Genomic DNA, 19042 nt, shown 5'->3' on the forward strand with positions numbered 1-19042 from the left:
ATTCTAGGAATACCAGAAAAATATAAATCCAATTTTGTTAGCTTTATTGTAGTGTATAAATGCTATGAAAAATATATTCTTTTGTGCAATTTATCGTTGACAATATAAATGTGAGGAACCCATATGTTTGAGCATAGTTCGGTGGAATGACTCTTATACGTTTGTGAAGCATGTATGTTATGCCTATCTCCAAATGTCTTGAAATTTTTTTGGCAAGCTTCTACACTGGAATGATAACCCCACACAAGATCTTAGGATTTTCTGGTCATGCAAGCTATTATTATATTTTTCTTTGTGCTAAATGAGATGAAAAATGGTGGACTACACCTAGATCCCACTAGGTTTTTCCATCAACCACAAGGAAGTTTTATTTCCTATGGTATATAAGACCCTGTGGAGAAGTTTGGCACCATTTGGAGTCATTTCAGGGGTAGACTTAGTTCAAGCGCTAATTAGTGGGTGACGTCGCACGGAAATTCAATTAAACCGAATAAAGTAACAAACCACATTAGAAAAATTTCAAACTTGGTGGATTGAACATGAATGGCACTAGTAACCCTTAGTAAAAGTTTGTGACCAATACGATATCAAAGTGTTACGACATGGTAAGTCTTAGATGTAGAAATAAGTATAGGGTCTTACATGTAGAAATAGAGAAGGACACATAGCATAAGGTACACATTTTATCATAAATAGATTACATGGCAAATGACAAATAAAATCTAGGCAGCTACTGTTCTTCCTTGTCCATCGTGACGCACCCAGGGCAACGAGCTCTGTGGAATGCTTCGCTCAACATTCCTTATCTTTACTGGATGGTCATCTACAAAGAGAGACATGTCACTGAACTGGTTAAATTCATCCAAGTCAGATACACCATCAACTCCGATGGCTTGTTGCTTTCCAGGGAAAACTATGTGCTTTGGATGGTCCGTAATTTTCTTCTTATCATTAGGAGAGAGGACCTGCTCAGCATAGAAGACCTGTGCAGCACGGTTAGCCATTATCCATGGATCATCTTTGTAGCCTATCTTGCTTAGATCTCGAACTCTAATTCCATAGTTGTTCACTGTGACATGTTTGTCTTCAACCCATTGACACCGAAATACAGGGATCTAAAATGTACCATAGTCTAGTTCCCATATGTCCTCAACGAAGCCAAAGTAAGTTGTTTCCTCACCAGTTTCAGAGTCTAAGGCGTCGCATCGAACACCACTATTTTGTGCCATGCTCTTTTGGTCTTTGGACTTGGTACAGAACGTGAAGCCACTAATGTCATAGGTTTGCCAAGTCGTGACCTGGCGTGATGGCCCAGATGCGAAGACCTTGATGGTGCGATCCTCGAGTGTTTCCCCATCTGGAATGTCCTGCTCCCTTAGCCATGAGGTGAACTGATTCTTATGTTCCTTCATTATCCATTCATCTGTGTGCCCATGATTATGTTTTTGAAGCTCTTCAATGTGTAGATTGATCAAAGGCTCTATTATCGAGAGCTGATGCAGGACGCTGTGATGTGCTTCGAGGACTGAATTGTAATCTTTTGGGACGTATGATTTCTTTCTCATCCTACCTCTTCCATTCAGCCTACCCTCGTGTCGTGACGGAGGCAAACCTATTGCAACCTGGTCTTTTAGGATCCTATTGCAGAATGGACCTCCGGACTCAATGGCCTGTTCGGTTAAGTACATAAATTAGAAAACCTAAGTATATAAATACAACATTCATTATAAATAGATAGATGATGTGGAAGGTGACAATAGAAAACCTAACTATCATATAATTAAAAAAATCAACAATTATCTCTCTACATAAATATACAAGAACACACCATTGGTTTAATCTTATAAAAACTAGCTAAATTGAGAAGCAAACATGTTGAGAGACATTATCCAACCATATTAAACAAACCCATCTAACCATATCAACGAATCAAGACAAAAAGCTAGCTATTCTTCTCTCTCACTCATAGTGAAACCCTACATCCAAAAAGTGACTCAAATTGAGCTAGAATGAGCAAATTGAGGCAATAGGGACATAAACTAACCTCTTTTAGCAACCTCCTTCCTAGAAATGAAGATCAAAACCTTCCCCTTGTATTTTGAGAAATCTGGAACTCCAAAATGGCCCCCAATGGAAGGTGGGTGTGAGATACTGTGTTCTGGTCGGGGAGGAAGAAGGGGTATTTATACAGAGATAATACAGGCGGTTGCTTAAGTCAACCGCCTGTGTTAAATTGTTTCCTCAGGCGGTTGACTTAAGCCAACCGCCAATGTAAATGCTCCATTTACACTGGCTGTTGGCTTAAGTCAACTGCCTGTGATAGGCCGAAAATCTCTGACACCGCCCTATTTAAACCATAGGTGCGTCGTAACTGGAACCGCCTGTGGTATAAAAAGGAGGCGCCAGCTATGAGCCTGTTTCTACTAGTGTAATGTTACTTTGCCGCCGTATATGTTTATAAAATTGACTGGTTTGAGGTACGTATCAACGAACCATCCACTGTTAGATTTGAGATCCTATTTTATTTTGCGGATGATGACATTCCTTGTTGTTACCGGTTAGTTCAAAATGAACTTACAAACGTTATTAAATACTAAAGGATGAAAGCCAGGAGTATTATACTAACCATGTACTCTTAATATACTTTCTCCTATTTTTAGCTGATACTATATGTTATTGAATGCCTGTATATTGAGATGTGGCGCTTATAATCTCTATTATCTATGCATAATGCTTTAACACAGCAATCCGTGCAGAGCCGCAACTGCACGTCTGGTGCACAAGTAAAATAATTTATACCATCTGGCAATACTTCACGGCCACGTACCTGTCCCTTTCCACACAATACAACGTATAAGCACCGTACCGTATTGTTTCATACCTACAAGAATAGTACACGTCTGTAGCTATATATATACATACCCGTACCACCCAGCTCTTCAACCACCAACTCAATAGGCATAGTATCTCAGGAACCAAATTCCCAGGCCTGATCGTCCATGGCCACCCTCAAGGGATCAATCTTGGCAATCCTCGGCCTCGCCTTGTTCTGCGGTGCTGCTCTTGCTGCTCGCGACCTAAACGATGACTCAGCCATGGTGGCGAGGCATGAGCAGTGGATGGCGCAATACAACCGCGTCTACAAAGACGCCACCGAGAAGGCTCAGCGGTTCGAGGTGTTCAAGGCTAATGTTAAGTTCATCGAGTCATTCAACGCTGGTGGGAACCGCAAGTTCTGGCTCGGCGTCAACCAGTTTGCCGACCTCACCAACGATGAGTTCAGAGCTACCAAGACTAACAAGGGCTTCAAACCTAGCCCCGTGAAGGTCCCTACCGGATTTAGGTATGAGAATGTTAGCGTCGATGCACTTCCAGCGTCCATCGACTGGAGGACCAAGGGTGCCGTCACTCCCATCAAGGATCAAGGCCAATGTGGTAAGTACATTTAGTAGGAAAAGGATGACACATATACACTTATTGTGAATATTATCATATTACGATGTAAACTAGAGTGCAATAACATAAGTCCAAACATAATAATTAATTGCAGGTTGTTGTTGGGCTTTCTCGGCTGTGGCTGCCACAGAAGGCATCGTGAAAATAAGCACCGACAAGCTCATCTCCCTCTCAGAACAAGAGTTAGTGGACTGCGATGTCCATGGTGAGGACCAGGGTTGTGAAGGTGGTTTGATGGACGATGCTTTCAAGTTCATCATCAAGAATGGCGGCCTAACCACGGAGTCTAGCTATCCTTACACAGCTACAGATGGCAAGTGCAAGAGTGGAACAAATAGTGCTGCAAACATCAAGGGCTTTGAGGATGTGCCTGCAAATGATGAGGCTGCCCTGATGAAGGCCGTGGCCAACCAACCCGTGTCGGTGGCAGTGGACGGCGGAGATATGACGTTTCAGCTCTACTCTGGTGGTGTGATGACCGGCTCATGTGGTACCGACCTGGACCATGGGATTGCAGCCATTGGCTATGGACAAACCAGTGATGGCACTAAATACTGGCTACTGAAGAACTCATGGGGCACGACTTGGGGCGAGAATGGTTATCTGAGAATGGAGAAGGATATATCGGACAAGAGGGGCATGTGTGGGCTAGCCATGGAGCCTTCCTACCCCACTGAGTAGGCAAAGCCTTCTGAAACTTTTAAGTTCGTACATAAACTCTTTGAATAAATCGATACTTATAAGCCTTTTTATTTACTATGTATATATAGCTGGTTCCAATGTGTGTCTATAAATTGTGTTGCAAATTTATCTTTTGCATGTATTCTACAATTCTATATGGAGTATTTGTTAAAACTTAAAAGTCATGTAATGTGTTGAATGTGTAATGATTAATCATGAATACATGCTCGTTTATTTTCTTGGAGTAAATATTAAGATATATGGCCGAGGGCAACACAAAGTATATCGTGGGCTAAAGGAGTGAGTTGAGACTAACTAAAATTTATTCAAGAATATGTTTGTTGGGTACCATAAAAAGGGATACCCAGATCAGAGTAATAAAAATCGCAAAATACAAAGCAAGTCATCCACAATCACCAGGACGCGGGCCTCAGCCCATCTGCCTCCTCGATCTCAGGCCCAAATCGCGGCTCGCCCGACCCCACTGGCCTCGGACGCGAGTTCCGTCTCGCCCGACCCCCCGGGGCTCGGACGCAGACACCGCCTCGCCCGACCCCCTTGGCCTCAGGCGTAAGTTCCGCCTCGCCCGACCCCCTTGGCCTCAGGCGTAAGTCCTGTCTCGTCCGACCCATCCAGGGCTCGGGCGCCAAACGCCGCTTCACCGGATCAGGGCAAGGTTTCCAACGCACGGCGCCCGTACCCATGACGTGACAGGCGCGGTGACTCCCATACCGCAGCAGGGCAAGGTGGCGACTGTTCTAACCACCCTGGTCACTGCAGCCTTACCTCTTTCACTGTGCAGCCTTACCTCTTTCACTGTGGTGTACCGCCTAACAGTGAAAGGAGAATGGGGGAGGTTAATCAGCATCACTATTTGCTATCTTTTCCCACTGTTAACATGACAGACTGCAGTATCGCCAATCCGACCCCCACGACTCCAACAGGGCTTAGCAACCCCCCACAGGAGCAACCATGCTGTCAACCATACTTCAAGGACGGGATGGGCAAGCTCCTACAGGGTCGGGACTGTTACTCCTCCACTCAGCAGAGGAAATCTCCAAACCCTCATGTAAATACCTGCCTCCGCTTGAGGCTATAAAAGGGGAGCCAGGGCTCACGACCAAGACAAGGTCCACGAACAAGTTCAGCCACGTAACACACACACTTAACAACCCCAAGCTAGTTCACTCATAGAGTAAAAACCAGCATTCTGTCCATCACACAAAGCCGAGACCAGCATCTTTGGCCCGAACCAGTATAAATTCTCTGTGTTCCACTTGCATCACCATCCGGGCTTAGGTAGTCATGCATACTTATACTCGTTTGTGTCTAGACCACGAGTCTAGACGCCGACAGTTGGCGCGCCAGGTAGGGGCCTTTTGCGTGGCATTCACCTTCTCCTACTGGGGAAAGCCTGGATGGCAGACGGATTCCTCCCACTCCGCCTCGGCACCATCATGATGTTTGGGAGCTTGGAGTTCATATCGCTCAGCTCCGGCTATGACATGGTCCTCCTCCCACCACGTGGTGACGCTGAGTCTCGTCCCGAGCCAATCCCACCACAGTTAGTGCGTGGGAGGCGCTCGGGGCACCATGCGGGGGGTGCCCAGAGGGGGCGTCAAAGGTCTAGGATCTCTGACCCTACCACTGAGGCAAGGGTCCGCCCGGCCCTCCTCTCGCATATTCCTCACCAGATCGCCCACTCCTCTGGCCCGACACGCGCTAGAGGAAGGGCCCGCGGAGCATCAAGCTCCGCTCCACGGACCAACAGGGGATCATCACGACCACTTGTTCCGCCCCGATCAGAGGGGAAGGCACGGCTCCCGCCCGCTCCCCAGAAGGGGGACAAAGGGGCCTCATCATCTTGTCCCCCTCCACCTACGGATGGAGGAGAGACAGCGGCACCTCCCGAGCTCCCTTTCGGGCTCAGGAACGCAGCTGCCACTTACGCCTCTTCCGTGAGCACTTCGTTAAGTGCGTACGTGGATCTTCCAGGGCACCACTTGAGATCTACCCTAGACCTCATCGCTACACCGCCCGTTTCGTCGTACCCAGAGGATCCCACCTCAGGCGATGACGAGTGGGCCGGCGCTGACTTTTCCGGGTGTGGCGACCCGAAAACTTTCATGCGCTTCTTGGAGGCCAGCAACTATTGCCTCGGTTACTCCGACTCCGACGACGGCGGCTATGATCCGTCACGAGAGTGCTTCAACCTTGAGGTCGGAGGAGCGCCCCACAATGCTCAAGGGGGTGCAGGACCCTCTAGGCAGGGGAACGCCACTCCACCTCTCAACCCGACTCTTGGGGCTCATCCTGGAGCCCGCGGAGTAGCACCAGCTCCCGTAGGAGGACAACGCCCTGACCTCGAGCAGCTCAACAAGCTGGAGGCCAGGCTCGAAGAGGAGCGCGTACGCCTCCGCCAACTCCGCGAGACCCTGGTCCAAGACCCATCCGGCCGCGGGGACGGGGGTGAAGCTAGACGCCGCGCCCGGGACGTCAACCGCCGCATCATCGAGGACGAAGGGGGTGAAAACCCCCCGGTCTTCAGCACGGCCAGCCAGAACGTGATGGCTGCCGCACTCCTCCTCAGGGCAATGCCTGAGCCGTCGACTCCTGAGGGGAGAAGAGTGCGCCAGGGGCTACGTGGTCTCCTGGAGCAGGCTGTGGTGCAGAACGCAGAAAGTTCTGCATCACAGTCCCACGGCAAGAGATGCTAAGGGGACCGACCCCGTCCTAACAAGGCACCAACGGTGCAGGGTTCGCCGCCCCCTAACTCGCAAGGGGGCAACAGGGCCCCATCTGTCCACGAGCGCGTCGGGGCTGACGTAGACATCCGGGCCACCCTCGAGGCCAGACGGCGTGATAGGAAAGAGGCGGAGTCCTGACGCTATCGACCGCGCCGAGGCAGAAGATACGACCCCGACCACGACCGCAGCACGTCGCCAGAGCCTCCGGGCCCGCGCGTCTTCAGCGAGGCCATACGCAGGGCCAAGTTCCCAGCGCGATTCCGACAGCCCGCCAACCTCACCAAGTACTCAGGAGAAACCAACCCTGAGCTCTGGCTGGCGGATTACCGCCTAGCGTGTCAGCTAGGTGGAGCATACGATGACCTGCTCATCATCCGCAACCTCCCACTGCACCTGGCCGATACAGCCAGAGCATGGCTCGAGCATCCCCCTAAGCGCATGATCCATGACTGGGCCGACCTGGTCAAGATCTTCGTCGGGAACTTCCAGGGCACATATGTGCGCCCTGGAAACTCCTGGGACCTCATGAGCTGCCGGCAGAAGCCCGATGAGTCCCTCTGAGACTTCATCAGGCGATTCTCCAAGCAGTGCACCGAGCTCCCCAACATCACGGACTCCGACGTCATCGGAGCCTTCATCTCCGGTACCACCTGCAAGGAGCTAGTACACGAGCTCGGTCGCAAGACCCCCACGAGCAACAGCCAGCTGCTCAACATCACCACCAACTTTGGCTCAGGTGAAGAGGCAGTTGGTGCCATTTTCTCCGACGACGCAGCCAAGGGGAAACAGAAGGCCGAGGCCACCGAGGTCTCGGGCTCACGCGACCCCAAGAAGAAGAAGAAGGGTCGCAAGGGGAAGCAGGGTTAGTCGGACGACAACCTAGTTGCCGCGGCAGACCGCAAGAACCCCAAGCGGGCTCCTGCTGGCCCTAGTCTCTTTGACGAGATGTTGAAGAAGCCGTGCCCCTATCACAGGGGACCAACCAAGCACACCCTTGAGGAGTGCACTGTCCTGCGTCGGTATTATACCGACATCATAACCAAGGAGGGCGCTGAAGAGCCCCCCAAGGACGACGACCCTTAGGGGGAAGGCTTCCCCAAGGTCAAGAACTGCCTCTTGATCTTTGGGGGACGTGCGGCTCGCCTCACCGTGAGTCAGAGGAAACGCGAACTCCGAGAAATTTGCGCAGTCAGCACAGCCACGCCCTCGTACCTCAAGTGGTCCGAGAGCGCGATCAGTTTCGACCGACAGGATCATCCGGATCGGATCCCCAATCCAGGGAGCTATCCCTTGATCGTCGACCCCATCATCGCCGAGACTCGTCTCACCAAGGTGCTGATGGACGGCGGCAGTGGCCTCAACATCCTTTGCGCCGAGACTCTGGCCCTCATGGAGATCAGCAAGTCCCGGCTGAGGAACGACACAGCACCATTCCACGGAGTGGTGCCGGGACATCGTGCCCACCCCCCTCGGGCAGATTGATCTGCCCATCTGCTTTGGAACCCCGATAACTTCAGACGGGAGGTTCTCACTTTCGACGTGGTTGGGTTCCCAGGAACCTACCACGCGATCCTGGGACGACCATGCTACGCCAAGTTCATGGCCGTCCCCAACTACACCTACCTCAAGCTCAAGATGCCAGGGCCAAAAGGCATCATCACCGTCAGCACGACCAGTCAGCACGCCTATCAGTGCGATGTCGAGTGCGTTGAGCAGGCCGAGGCTCTGGCTGAGTCTCTGGCAATCCTCACCGGCCTCGGCGACTGCGACCAGGACATCCCCGACCCCAAGCGTCACGCCCGGAGCTTCGAGCTGGTGGAGGAGACCATGCTAGTCTTCCTCGACCCCGGAACCTCTGAGGGTAGGGCATTGAGGATCAGCTCCAGCCTCGACCCCAAATAGGAAGTAGTGCTCGTCGACTTTCTCCGCGCAAATGCTGACATATTTGCGTGGAGTCCCTCGGACATGCCTGGCATACCAAGGGAAGCCGCTGAGCACTCCTTGGACATCCAAGCCGGCTCCAAGCCCATAAAGCAACGCCTGCGCCGATTCGACGAAGAGAAGCGCCGGGCCATCGGGGAGGAGATCCACAAGCTACTGGCGGCCGGATTCATCAAGGAGGTATTCCATCCTGAGTGGTTAGCTAACCCTGTACTAGTCAAAAAGAAAAATGGGATGTTTAGGATGTGTGTAGACTATACTAGTTCAAATAAAGTATGTCCTAAGAACCCCTTTCCATTACCTCGTATTGATCAGATAGTTGACTCCACCGTGGGATGTGAAATTTTATCTTTTCTTGATGCTTATTCCGGTTACCACCAAATCAAGATGAAAGAGTCCGACCAGCTCGTGACTTCTTTCATCACCCCTTTCGGAATGTATTGTTACGTAACCATGCCTTTCGGCCTTAAGAACGTGGGGGCTACATACAAGCGATGTATGCTCCAGGTCTTTGGGGACCTCATAGGCAGAACGGTAGAGGCTTATGTAGACGACATTGTTGTCAAATCCAGGAAAGCAAGCGGCCTAGTTGCTGACCTGGATGAAACATTCCAATGCCTCAGGGCAAAAGGGATCAGACTCAACCCCGAAAAATGCGTTTTCGGGGTTCCCCGAGGCATGCTCCTCGAGTTTATTGTGTCTGAGCGAGGGACCGAGGCCAACCCAGAAAAGGTCTCGGCCATCGCAAACATGGGCCCAATTCGTAACCTAAAGGGAGTACAGAGAGTCATGGGGTGTCTAGCTTCCCTAAGTCGTTTCAACTCTCGTCTCGGGGAGAAAGGACTACCTCTGTATAGGTTACTTAGGAAATCCGAGCATTTTTCCTGGACCCCCGAGGCCCAGGAAGCCTTTGACAAGCTCAAGACTCTGCTCACCAACCCTCCACTACTAGGGAAGTGCTAATCAATGACGCTATACTTTCGTCATCGAAGACTCAAAAATCGTCACTGAATTTCATCTATGACGAACTTGTGACGAAAAACTGTTCGTCATGGAATGAGCGTCATTGATTAACCAAGGTGACGAAATGGTGATTTTTGTCACTGAATGATATTCATTCAATGACGAAATGGCAGTTGTCATCGATTGATACTCATTCAGTGACGAACTCATTGCGTCACAGATGAGGCTCTATTTCGTCATAGCTTGGTGCTCTGTGAGGCTCCCAAACGCCGTTTGCCACGCTGGCAGCTGACGTGTCTTGCACACGTGGCACGGCCACGTGGCAGGTTACGTGGCTCTCCATGTGGCAGCTGACGTGGCCGCTGAAGAACACCACGTGGCAGATGACGTGGCACGCTGTGATTAATCCACGTGGCTTGCTGGGAGTGGTTTACATTTCGTCACAGAATGGAGAAGTTTCATCACAGATTAAAATAACATTAAGGTCACAGAACCCAGAAATTTTGTCACTGATCACATTGCAATAACGTCAAATAACCCAGAATTTTCATCACAGGTGCAAATGCTAATATTTTTACAAAATGCAAATAATATTAAAATGACCAAATGGTTCAACAGATCCAGCATTCCAGTCATCATAAAACTGACTCAACACTACTAAACTCAATTCATGTATTACTATTGACATCACATTCCAGGTTCTACTTTGATCTCAGTTCACATCAACAACACAACTAATAATATAAAGATGCCAAGCATCAACATCATAGGTTTTAGCCTAAGCAAAATCAGCCAACAACTTTGACCCCTTGCCAAGCACCAGCAGCAGCAACACATACTGCTTGGTAGCACACATCAGCAACGGTTCATGTCGAAGCGTTGTTGAGGGACAACATACGCCTGAGCAGCACATTGGTCTCCTGCAATTCCTTCTGGTTTATCTCTATCTGCTTCCTCATCTCCTCCATCTCCTTTTGTTGCCTCTCGAGCTTTTCATCAGCTTCTTCACTTTTCTTCTTGAGAGCATCGAGTTCACCCTGTACAACAGCTCTAGCTTCAGCTGCTAGTTGCTCCCGAAGGTCGCTTTCATTCAATGCTGCAGACTTAGACGATGTCGTTGGTTTGATGCCAATATTCTTGAGGAAACTGTTCGAGCTGTTCTTGGGGAGGGCCTGGGACACAACCTGCACACTAGAAACTGCTGTCTCACCTTCATCAACAGGGGCTGCCCTCAAAGCTTCCATGTTGGACTGAAAGAACAATGAGCTATTTTTAGTTCATACATGTATTGCATTAAAGTTAGGTGCAAATATCATAAGATGTATTTTAAAGAATATAGACAACAAGTTGTGTGCTACATAGGTAGAAGGAAACCTATCAACATGGACAGAATGAAGTACAAATTAAATGATTAATTATGTGGAACATTATGTAAACTGTAGTTTGGTTCTTACTAACAACTAGTGTCCAATGAAACAATCAGGCATCACCTTAGCATGTGGAAACAAAGTGCAGATTGTTCTCAGTTCTATGCTATCTCATTTTCAGTCAACATCCGTCAAGTGTTAACGAAACACAGTTAATAGAAGGATATTATATTAGCACTAGGAATCTGCAGCTATCTCATTTGTTGTCAACATCTAAATTTTCAAACAATAATTACCTGTTGAACTAGACACAGGCACATTACTTTCCTGAGTTTAGAGGACTGAATTATGTATCATATCTCGTAGACTCTAAGTTCAGATTACCAACAACAAGATCAAAGGTTTAGTGTGTCCAAAATAGACTCAAAACCATGACTTTTAATTAAAAGTTTATAAATGGAATGAAGATTTTCTGCATTGCCATTTCAGTTGGCTTGCCTAAACATACAAGTACCTATTGTTTACTGAGTACCATTCAAATTGCAAGAGTAGCAGTCTGGTAGGACATCTTTCACAGAAAAGCAAAACTGTAGGTATACTACTGAAAACAACCTGGATCAAAATCACTAGAAAAGGCAGTAACATTACCTAGCTAAGGTAATTTATTGACCAATTATGGGTACCTAGACATGTCATTACTGATTGTGTGCATCACCATGAACCACAAGAAACAAACTCAGCTGAAGAAATTAAAGGAACCATAGGATTGAGCTAGTTAGACTTACAAGTGCCTCTCTTGCTGATTCATCAAGACCTTTTTTGGAGCTGGTATGGCAGGTCTTGAAGGCCTCCACCACATCAAGTTCTTCATTTTGGTGAGTGCTTGGTTCTGCATTGTTACTTTGCTTCTTCTATTTCAAAGATAATTCAATTACAGCAAAGGTTTGTGAGATCAAATGTAGAATAAGTTGTTTAGTGCAACTATGTACAAGGTACTCTTTACTTACATATGCATGCAAGTGTGCCACATAGCTACGAGAGCCGGTAGTCTGATGATACTTGACTTTACTGCGATTAGTCTTGTTCTTTTCACTTGTTTCCTAAAGGAGAATGACATGTCAGATGAATCACAGGTTAAAAATGATAAGATCCACTGGAAACTAAATGAGAAAGAAGACAAGACACCCGTACCATGTTCTTTGGATTTTTCCACTTTGCAGTCAGTGCATTCCACTCATCATCAGACATGCATGAAACTGGAGAAGATGTCCGAACCTCATTTGCAGGCACACCATTGAAGTACTTTTTCTTCAGCCGATAGCGCATTTGTCGCACCGAAGAGCGCAGCATATCGGTGCAAGCTTCCTTGGTTGGCTCATCCGTTTTGTTTATGGCCAAGCGCCCCTAGTCATATGACAATTCCACATTTACTGGATGATTTCAGGTTAAGAAGATATACATGTCAACCATACAAAAACAGCAAGGCACTTACGCAAAGCTTTGACACAAACTCGTTGTAATATTTTTCATCGTTCTTGTAGTTCTTCCAATGAGGTAGGATAGGAACGTTGTCCCGAATGAGGACACCAGACTCAGATGCAAACTTGGCTGCTTGAACAGGTTCATGAGGCCTTCTTTTGCCTGGAGCAACAGCTATGGGCAGTCTATGTCCCATAGCTTTTGTCATCTTGTCCAAGTATGCTCCCTTGGTGGGTGGCCTGGGATCCCTTGGGCGTCGCTGTGCAGGAGCTACAAAACAGAAAATGCTTTTAGATGCTTTAGTGTCATGCAAATCAGCCAAAGAGATGGCATATTGGAATGACTAAGAAATTATGACTTGCCTTGAGTGTCATCCTCTGCAGCTACATTATCTTCATGTACAGTTGCCATGTCTTGATCAGCAGCTCCATTGTCATTCTCTGCGGCTGCAATGTCATCACCACCAGCTCCATTGCCTTGTTGGGCACCAGCTCCATTGCCTTGCACTGCACCAGCTGATCCATTGCCTTCCTCTGCAGGCTGACCATCTATCGCTGACAGTTGAAGCCTTTTTGATGATCTTAACTGGGCACTAGGAGGTTCCAGCTGTGAACCTTCCGGTGCCCTCACTCTCTTACCAGACCTACCTCCTGGCGGCATGTTGGGACCTGAAGCCTTTTTAATCCTCCGAGTGATGATTTTCCGACTATACCCTGGAGGGGACTGTGTAAAAAAAAATCAAGTAAGCCACGTGCATTAGTAAGAATTGGCATATATTAGTGAAGTTAATTGAAAGAAAGAACATGTATATAGAAAGCAAGGGCATATATCTAAAAACTTTAGTGGGTTGTGGCCGCACAACAGATTCAGTTTCATCATCATCACTATCTCCTTGATCATCATTTTCAAGGAGATACTCCGATGTATCCGAACCCTCACTACTTGTTTTCTTGTTTGCTGATTTTTTCCCCTTGTCATTTGCAGATTGTGGTAAAGAGTTACTAATTTCAGCAGCTATTGTTTTCAGTCCAAGCGCTGCCAACATTGCATCATTCTTTGCCACGTGTTCATCCCGCCTCCTCTCATAATCAGATTTTGGAGGTTCTTCTAAGAGCAAGCAAATTGTATATATTAGTAGGGTTAGAAGCTAATTAGAGAAGAGGTAGGAAAAACCAGCAGGCTGCAGCAAGCATGTATCCAGGAGCTAATGGTCAGTTGCAGTTCTCTTGGATATTTTGTAATCTCTATTTAAAAAGGAAATGCCCAGCTATGCCTAAGCCGCGGTAAGTAGAGCTGCATTGCCTCGACTAGCACCTAGGCATTTTGTCTATTTGTTTTCAGCATGGAGATGTTTTGGACATGATGTATGTAAATAAATGGACAAATTAGAGATGAAGAAAGACAAACTGCAATCATAGTACCTCATGGTTGCATGGTTCTGATATGCTAATTTTTGTTATTTAGCACATAATTACTCAAACCACCCACAGGAAGTCATAGAATACAAATGTCAAGAAACGACGTGGCGCTAGGAGCCCAACTGCCTGCCTAGTGCCTAGTGCTTTTTGAAACATTATTCATAACAGAACTCATTTGGTATCGCTTTCTCAATGAATTTTCAAACCTATTCACTCTTGAATCTGCAAGAGTGTATTCTGCATGTCATTTATCTGTTAAATTATTGAACAGGTGGATAGATTATTGAAGTTGCACAAGAATGAGAAGTATATCCTCTCCTTTGAGCAGTTTGGATCAAGGGAGGCAACATTTCTAGTTACTTTCAAGGTAATCTGCTGCTGAAACGGCATTGAAATAGCTGGGCACAAGATCAAATTGATAACACTATCTGCTTCACTGTATTTTCAGGAGTCGGCACACAAGCATGTCAGTTCAGTTTACTGACTTCCTAGTTGCATTAGAGAATGGATTTACTGACTTCCTCGAACAAATGGGGAGCGCTGGCTGGGATCAGAACCTAATCATTTTGAAATTGCCAAAAGAGCCCATCTTGGTGTTGGAACATCAAGACCAAGAGGTGTGAGATGCTACTATTGCTTACCAATCATTCTCCTGATAATTTAAGCACAGCAAAAGAGCCCCACCTGAACTCATTCCATAATCCAATTTTGCATATATACCTATCTGCACTATTTTTTCAGTTCAGTTTGGGGACATATACGTTCAGTGCCATTGAAAGAAAGACAAAGCAAGAAACTCTGCATCTATCAGTTAAGTTCAAGAAAATAACTGCATCATCAATTTGGGGACATGTACGTTCAGTTCAGTGACAGTTTGGGACAAGTACATTGATTTTGGGGACATGATCGAACACTGCATCTAGCAGTTCAGTGCAAGAAACAAACTGCAGAGTAAAATCTGGGCAAATCTAGGAAGACAAATCGCCAAATGGTTACCTTGTTCTTGTTGTGCCACTCTCTTACTACCTCCACTCCTGGTTGCCACCATTGCGGATGTACACGAGGTGGTTGTCAGTGGTGGTCGTCACCTAGTGGACATCGTTGGTGGGCGTCAGCTCGTGGCTGTCACCATCGTCCAGGACGAGGACCCAAAACCCGCGGCGGAGATGTGGATGCGGTGACTGATGGCGGCAGAGCTCGTGGGCGGCGGCGGAGATTGGCGAAGGCAGTTTTCTTTGGCGGCGGCGTCTAGGGTTTGGGGTTGTAGAAATGAGGGGAATAGGCTGAGGGGTGACGAGGGAGTGGGGGAAACAGGATAAGCAGCGGTGATTTTGGCGGCTTTTTTTTTCGGGATCATGTGGAATGCATTTTGGCGCGTGTTTTTTATTCGGGATCACGCGAGCAAATGTATTACGGCGCTCCCTCCAGTACTTTTAGGCGCTCCCTTCCATCGTTTAACTAAAACACCGCACGAGAACTAACAAAAACACATGAGTATCACAGTGGTAAGGCAGTTTGAGTATGTCCATGAGCTCCTGGGTTCGAGCCGGTTGGGAGCTAATATTTTTTTTGTTTTTAGACTTCTTTGTGTTTATTATTTTCTATTTTTGTATGTTTGTTTTTTGCCATATCTTTATTTAATTTATACTATATTTTTGCTTAATGATTTATACTATATCATAGTTTGGCTCCATAAACATTCCATAAAAATTTTAAATGATTCCTACAAGGTGTTGTTATACATCTTGTACAAGCATGAACAACTCTCACCTAGTGACAGGGCCATATGTGAGACATGTATCCCCTTGTGAGGATGTTCATGACCACTTTCTCATAGTTAGATAAAAAAATTTTGGCAACATTATACACCAAAGTGAGGTGTCCATGTAAGTTTTAGTTTTTTAGCTACTTTAGGGTATGTTAACATTTATGCTTCACTATTCCAACAAAAAATATAATAATAGGAAAACTTGGTTAGAAAATCACATAGATGCACACAACGTCATAGTTTGGCTCCATAAACATCCCATAAAAATTTAAAATGATTCCGACAAGGTGGTGGTATACATCTTGTACAAGCGTGAATAGTGCCAATGATATATGTGAGAAGCAATATTAGTGCATGTCCATTTTTTCTCAAAATCATTTCAAACCTTTTTGTAACTAGAAGCAATAATATACAAATTAAACATCTACGAAAAAGTGGACCATATAGACAAAAATAAAACAAAAAATGTTGTAAAATAAAAAACAAAAAATGTTGGAAAATAAAAAAATGTTGGCATATAAAAAATTGGCTACAGCAGGGATCCAACCCAAGAGCTTGGGTTGAATCTCGAAGGTCCTTGCCGCTGCGCCACTAAAGTATTTTTGGTTATACTCCAGTCTAATTTTAGATAAAGCTATCAAAGGATCTGAACCCAAGGAATACTCAAATGTTCCGTCGTGTGCTCCCCAGCCAAAACCACCGTCCAATCCCTCGATTTGCTACGAGCTTCCCGCAGCCAGTGTCCGAGAATATGCAGCCCGGCGAGTCCCCCGACGCTGCCGTGGCGCGCGCCGTCTGGGAGGACCTCGGCGCCCACGCCCGTGTCTGGATCCTCGGCGCCGCCGGCGCCGGTGTCCGAGAATAAGCGGCCCGGCGAGTCCCCCGACGCTGCCGTGGCGCGCGCCGTCTGGGAGGACCTCGGCGCCCGCGCCCGTGTCTGGATCCTCGGCGCCGCCGGCGCCCGTGTTGTGGAGGGGGAGTTCGTGTTGCGGACACCCTAGCCGGTGACCTCTGGCCCTCGGCACTGCCCTCCGGGCGCCGCTGGCTGGTGTCGTACGCTGAACCCTGGAACCCAGTGACCATCTCTGCCAGACAACAACCATCCATCTTGTTATTGCCTCTGTGTTGAATTAGTTTTCTGAAATTGACGAATGCATTAGTAGTTAGCATTTGTGATACTGCAATTGTACTAGTCAGTCTCTGTCAGCAAGATGTATTGTTAGTAGTTGCTGTGTTGTTTTTTTCTATTTGCAGATTTGCTTTCTTTTTGTAGCAGACCTTAAAAACCATGCATATGTGTATGTCTTGTGTATGCTTGGATGGTCAGTTTTATCTTACATAGCTCTGTCATATTTGACTGCTGAAAGTATTCTATTATTGCCCATTTCAGGAATTCTATGGAGAGGCGCCAAACGGTGTGGCTGTGCTTGATGCTAGGATTGTGGACCGGGATAGGGACAATAGAGAGATGACGCTACAGACAAGGCTAGATGATGGACCTGGTGACCTAAAGTTTACTGAGACCGTGTAGCAACTGAATGCAAAGAATGCATTGTAGCTGTGAAATATGTAAATAGAGTTCCCACTGTTGTAAATTATGTAGATTGTAACTGATCAATGGGATTGAGTTCCCTGGTCAAATGTGAATATATATATACGAGTTTGTTCATGAATCTGAATGTGAGCCCAAATCTGAATGTGTGTTTGAGTTTGAATTTAATGTGGATGTCTTTGTTGTTGTCACCAATGTGGATGAAATATGTCCAATTCAGTTTGCATATGCCATGTCCTATCCAACTAAATTGAATATGCCCTGTCCTGTCCAGCTAAGCCTTGAGCTAAAAAATTTTTATAGGAAGCACAGTACAATGCCATCACAGGGAAAACCAAAACAATAGTGCAATCTAGGGGCAGAGTTCTGCATGAAAGTTCATACTAGAATTTGGGAAGTATAAAAGGGTTCATACTAGAATTTGGGAAAAACAGATCAATGCCATCACGGCGTGTATAAATAATTACAAAAATTGTGGCAAAAACGAAACAGTAGTGCTCTCAATCAGAATCATCATCATCTAGGGACATGTAACCATTGTTCTCACTGCCACCATCACTACAGTACTGCTCCGCTGTCTCATCTTCCTCCTCATCCTCACTACCTTCATGAACAATAGGTTGCTTCTTGCTATTTATAAGGTGTTGTAAATTTCCTTCAATTATAGTGTTTTCTCCACCTTGAACATTCTGCATGACCTCATTTTCAGCACCTACTTCCACTACATGTTCAGTATCAGAACCGTACTCATCCTGATGCACATCATGACTGGCCTCCTCTTTTTCAGACACATCATAAATATTCCTATGTTCAAATTTCTGCACGACTCGCCAATCTTTACCTAAAGATGTGTCTTGCAGGTAAAATACTTTTCTTGATTGAGTCGCTAAGATGAAAGGATCAGTCTTGTACCATAATGACTGTACATTGATGGATTTGAAATGTCCGTCATCTCTGAGGCCTCTTGTCTTGCCTTCTAGATTGAACCAATCGCATCGAAATAGTACCACCGTCCGACGAACATGAAAATTTGAGTTATATTCCAACTGAATTACCTCTTTAAGGACTCCATAAAAATCTACGTCTTTCTCATTATGGGAACCTTCAGTCATTACACCACTATTTTGTGTTAGGAGGTACTTCTCACGATCCACAGTGCTATACCGCACTCCATTGACCTTGCAAGCTGAACAAGTCTTAACTCGCAGATCTGGCCCACATGACAGTGCCCACAGACCTTCGCTAACAGAATCTGGATTTTCCTTGCATTTGTTTGCAATCTGTTGCAACAAAATTAAGTAATCAGTTCACCAGTTACATATGGATAATAATGCATTTAAGAACCTACAAACAAAATATGTATTGACTTACATGGCATTTAAACCACTTTGCAAATCCTTTTTCAACCATTCTTTCAACTTCACGTGCACCTTGCTCCTGTAGCTCGGCCCTGTACAATCTGTAGGGCAAAGTATAGTCATAACAATAATTTGAAAAAAGTAAAAAAGACAAAAACATAAACTCAAACATCTAAATGATACTTACTGTACATAATCCGCAGTTTCATCACCATTATTTATCACATACCAAACTAACTTATTTAGGACATCATCATCCATGTACTGCATCCTATCAGATCCACAAGAGTAACACCTGCTTAAAACCGAGAT

General features: G+C 46.4%; 2 protein-coding genes and 1 long non-coding RNA gene across 4 annotated transcripts; 2 read left to right on the plus strand and 1 right to left on the minus strand.

Moving 5' to 3' along the window:
* Positions 3000-4137, plus strand: LOC110436690 (senescence-specific cysteine protease SAG39-like). Its single transcript, XM_021464179.1, has 2 exons — positions 3000-3435; positions 3551-4137. The coding sequence occupies exons 1-2, from the start codon at positions 3000-3002 to the stop codon at positions 4135-4137; spliced, it is 1023 nt and encodes a 340-aa protein (XP_021319854.1).
* On the minus strand, positions 10360-15375 carry LOC8069440. Of its 2 annotated transcripts, none has more exons than XM_021462433.1 (7): positions 15049-15375; positions 12997-13357; positions 12648-12904; positions 12347-12559; positions 12163-12255; positions 11941-12063; positions 10360-11038 (listed from the first exon to the last, which is right to left on the minus strand). In XM_021462433.1, the coding sequence occupies exons 2-7, from the start codon at positions 13292-13294 to the stop codon at positions 10655-10657; spliced, it is 1368 nt and encodes a 455-aa protein (XP_021318108.1). In that variant the 5' UTR covers positions 13295-13357; positions 15049-15375; the 3' UTR covers positions 10360-10654. The 2 variants fall into 2 exon arrangements, with proteins under 2 accessions (XP_021318108.1, XP_021318107.1); XM_021462432.1 differs by having other exon boundaries at positions 11941-12066; positions 15049-15373.
* Positions 16386-17495, plus strand: LOC110436566. The gene is made up of 2 exons (XR_002454352.1): positions 16386-16873; positions 17211-17495. It is a non-coding gene; the product is annotated as an uncharacterized LOC110436566 (long non-coding RNA).

This window comes from Sorghum bicolor, chromosome 6 (assembly GCF_000003195.3).
Source record: "Sorghum bicolor cultivar BTx623 chromosome 6, Sorghum_bicolor_NCBIv3, whole genome shotgun sequence".
In the NCBI taxonomy this organism is placed as follows: Eukaryota; Viridiplantae; Streptophyta; class Magnoliopsida; order Poales; family Poaceae; genus Sorghum; species Sorghum bicolor.

Coding starts and splice junctions, on each gene's coding strand:
- LOC110436690 (XM_021464179.1), top strand. CDS start 3,000: ATGGCCACCCTCAAGGGATCAATCTTGGCAATCCTCGGCCTCGCCTTG. Junction 3,436..3,550: donor CAAGGATCAAGGCCAATGTG/GTAAGTACATTT, acceptor AATTAATTGCAG/GTTGTTGTTGGGCTTTCTCG.
- LOC8069440 (XM_021462432.1), bottom strand. CDS start 13,294: ATGCCGCCAGGAGGTAGGTCTGGTAAGAGAGTGAGGGCACCGGAAGGT. Junction 12,905..12,996: donor TGCAGAGGATGACACTCAAG/GCAAGTCATAAT, acceptor TCTGTTTTGTAG/CTCCTGCACAGCGACGCCCA. Junction 11,039..11,940: donor AATCAGCAAGAGAGGCACTT/GTAAGTCTAACT, acceptor TTGTTCTTTCAG/TCCAACATGGAAGCTTTGAG.